We start from the raw sequence: 1894 nt of genomic DNA, 5'->3' as shown, positions 1-1894 counted from the left end.
ATTGCATAACTTGTTGAAGAAGGGTGTTCCATGGATTTGGTCAAATTCTCAAGAACAAGCATTCTTAAAAGTGAAAAAGAAGATAATTGAAAGTCCTGTCCTGGCATTCTATGATCCAAACAAAGAGCTGATCCTAGTTAATGATGCCAGCGACAATGGACTGGGCTGTGTGTTAACACAGGAAGGCAGACCAGTGGCCTTTGCAAGTCGTACACTATCCAACGCAGAGAAAAACTATGCCCAAATCGAAAAAGAGATGTTGGCTATTGTGTATGGTTTGGAAAGGTTCCACCGTTACACATTCGGACGTCGGGTCCATGTGATTACAGACCATAAACCTCTGGTTTCCATTATTGTGAAACCCCTGTCAAAGGCCCCAAAACGCCTCCAATCGATGCTTCTTAGGGCACAGACGTACATCTATACTCTACAGTACAAGCCAGGTACTCAGATTCCAGTAGCTGATGCTCTATCTCGCGCACCTATACAAAAACCACCAGACTCACTTTCTCACCTTTCAACCATCAACGACTAGCAGAGATCAAGCAAGCAACTGCTTCAGACAACTCACTAACTGAACTCATGGATACCATAGTGAAAGGATGGCCAGATAAAAGAAGTGATGTTCCCCCCAGTATCACTCCCTATTTTGACTACCGAGATGAGCTTACAGTGCAAGATGGTATAGTTCTAAGAGGAGAACGAGTAATAATACCCGTTTCCATGCGGAAAGACTTGAAAGACAAAGTTCATGCAGGATATTTTGACATCAACTCCTGTCTTCGCAGAGCTAGAGAACTAATTTTCTGGCCAAGAATGTCTTCAGAGATAAAACATTATATCGAATCTTGTGACATATGTGCGTCTCACAGCAGAAAACAGTCCACTGAACCCTTACATATGCATGAAGTGCCAAATCGACCATGGGAAAAAGTAGGAACTGACATTTTCACAATTAGAGGAAGAAACTATCTAATAACAGTCGACTATTTCAGTCAATTCTTCGAAGTTGACTACCTCTCAGACACCACATCAGAAACGGTGGTTCATAAGCTAAAACACCACTTTGCTCGACCGGAATTCCAGACATAGTTGTGAGCGACAACGGACCCCAATATTCATTGGAACATTTCAAATTGTTTGCAAAGAAATGGGGGTTTTCACATGAACCGAGCAGTCCTGGACACAGCCAAGCAAATGGGGCTGCAGAAGCTGCTGTCAAAATAGCAAAACAGATGATGTTAAAGTGCCACGATGCTGGTGAAGACCACTATCTGGGTCTTCTGAATCTCAGAAACACTACACAAGAAGGCATGACAACAAGCCCTGCTCAACGCCTGATGGGCAGAAGAACAAAAACTATCATCCCAACGACATTCGATCTCCTGAAACCATTGGCACATGAACAAATTGAAGGTGAAAAACTAAAAATGGATAACAAACGATCCAAAATAGCCGAAAGCCTAATGAACAAAAGAGACTTAAAACCTCTTCATGTCGGGGATGTCATACGAATGCAGCCCACTGATAACAACAACCATGAATGGAGAGAGGCAACAGTAACACAGAGACTGAAAAGTAGAACTTATGAGGTGAAAACCAGTAAAGGCAGAACATACCGACGGAACCGGGTATTCCTGCGATCAATGCCACATACTCCAACTCACTTACGTCGATCTAGTATAGGACCGAATCTCAACCAACCCGTCAGTGATTAATTTTCCTCTTGCCAACCAGATGACTGTAACACCAGGATACAGGACCCCCATATAACACCAAACCCAAACCCCAAAGTGATGGACGAATCAACTGTGACTGAAAAACAAGAGGTGGTCCTAGGACCATACACAACAAGATCTGGCAGAGTGATCAAGCCAAGAGACATATTGGACCT

The 1894-nt window shown here is 43.2% G+C and overlaps 1 protein-coding gene across 1 annotated transcript; it reads left to right on the top strand.

Annotated features, from left to right (window-relative positions):
• The first annotated feature begins 582 nt into the window (after window positions 1-582).
• Window positions 583-1092, top strand: LOC121370002 (uncharacterized protein K02A2.6-like). The gene has a single exon (XM_041495089.1). It carries the CDS (start codon window positions 583-585, stop codon window positions 1090-1092), a length of 510 nt encoding a protein of 169 aa, XP_041351023.1.
• Window positions 1093-1894: the final 802 nt, after the last annotated feature.

The sequence above is a fragment of the Gigantopelta aegis genome, chromosome 4 (assembly GCF_016097555.1).
Source record: "Gigantopelta aegis isolate Gae_Host chromosome 4, Gae_host_genome, whole genome shotgun sequence".
Classification (NCBI taxonomy): domain Eukaryota; kingdom Metazoa; phylum Mollusca; class Gastropoda; order Neomphalida; family Peltospiridae; genus Gigantopelta; species Gigantopelta aegis.
This window is presented reverse-complemented; position numbering and strand designations above follow the sequence as displayed.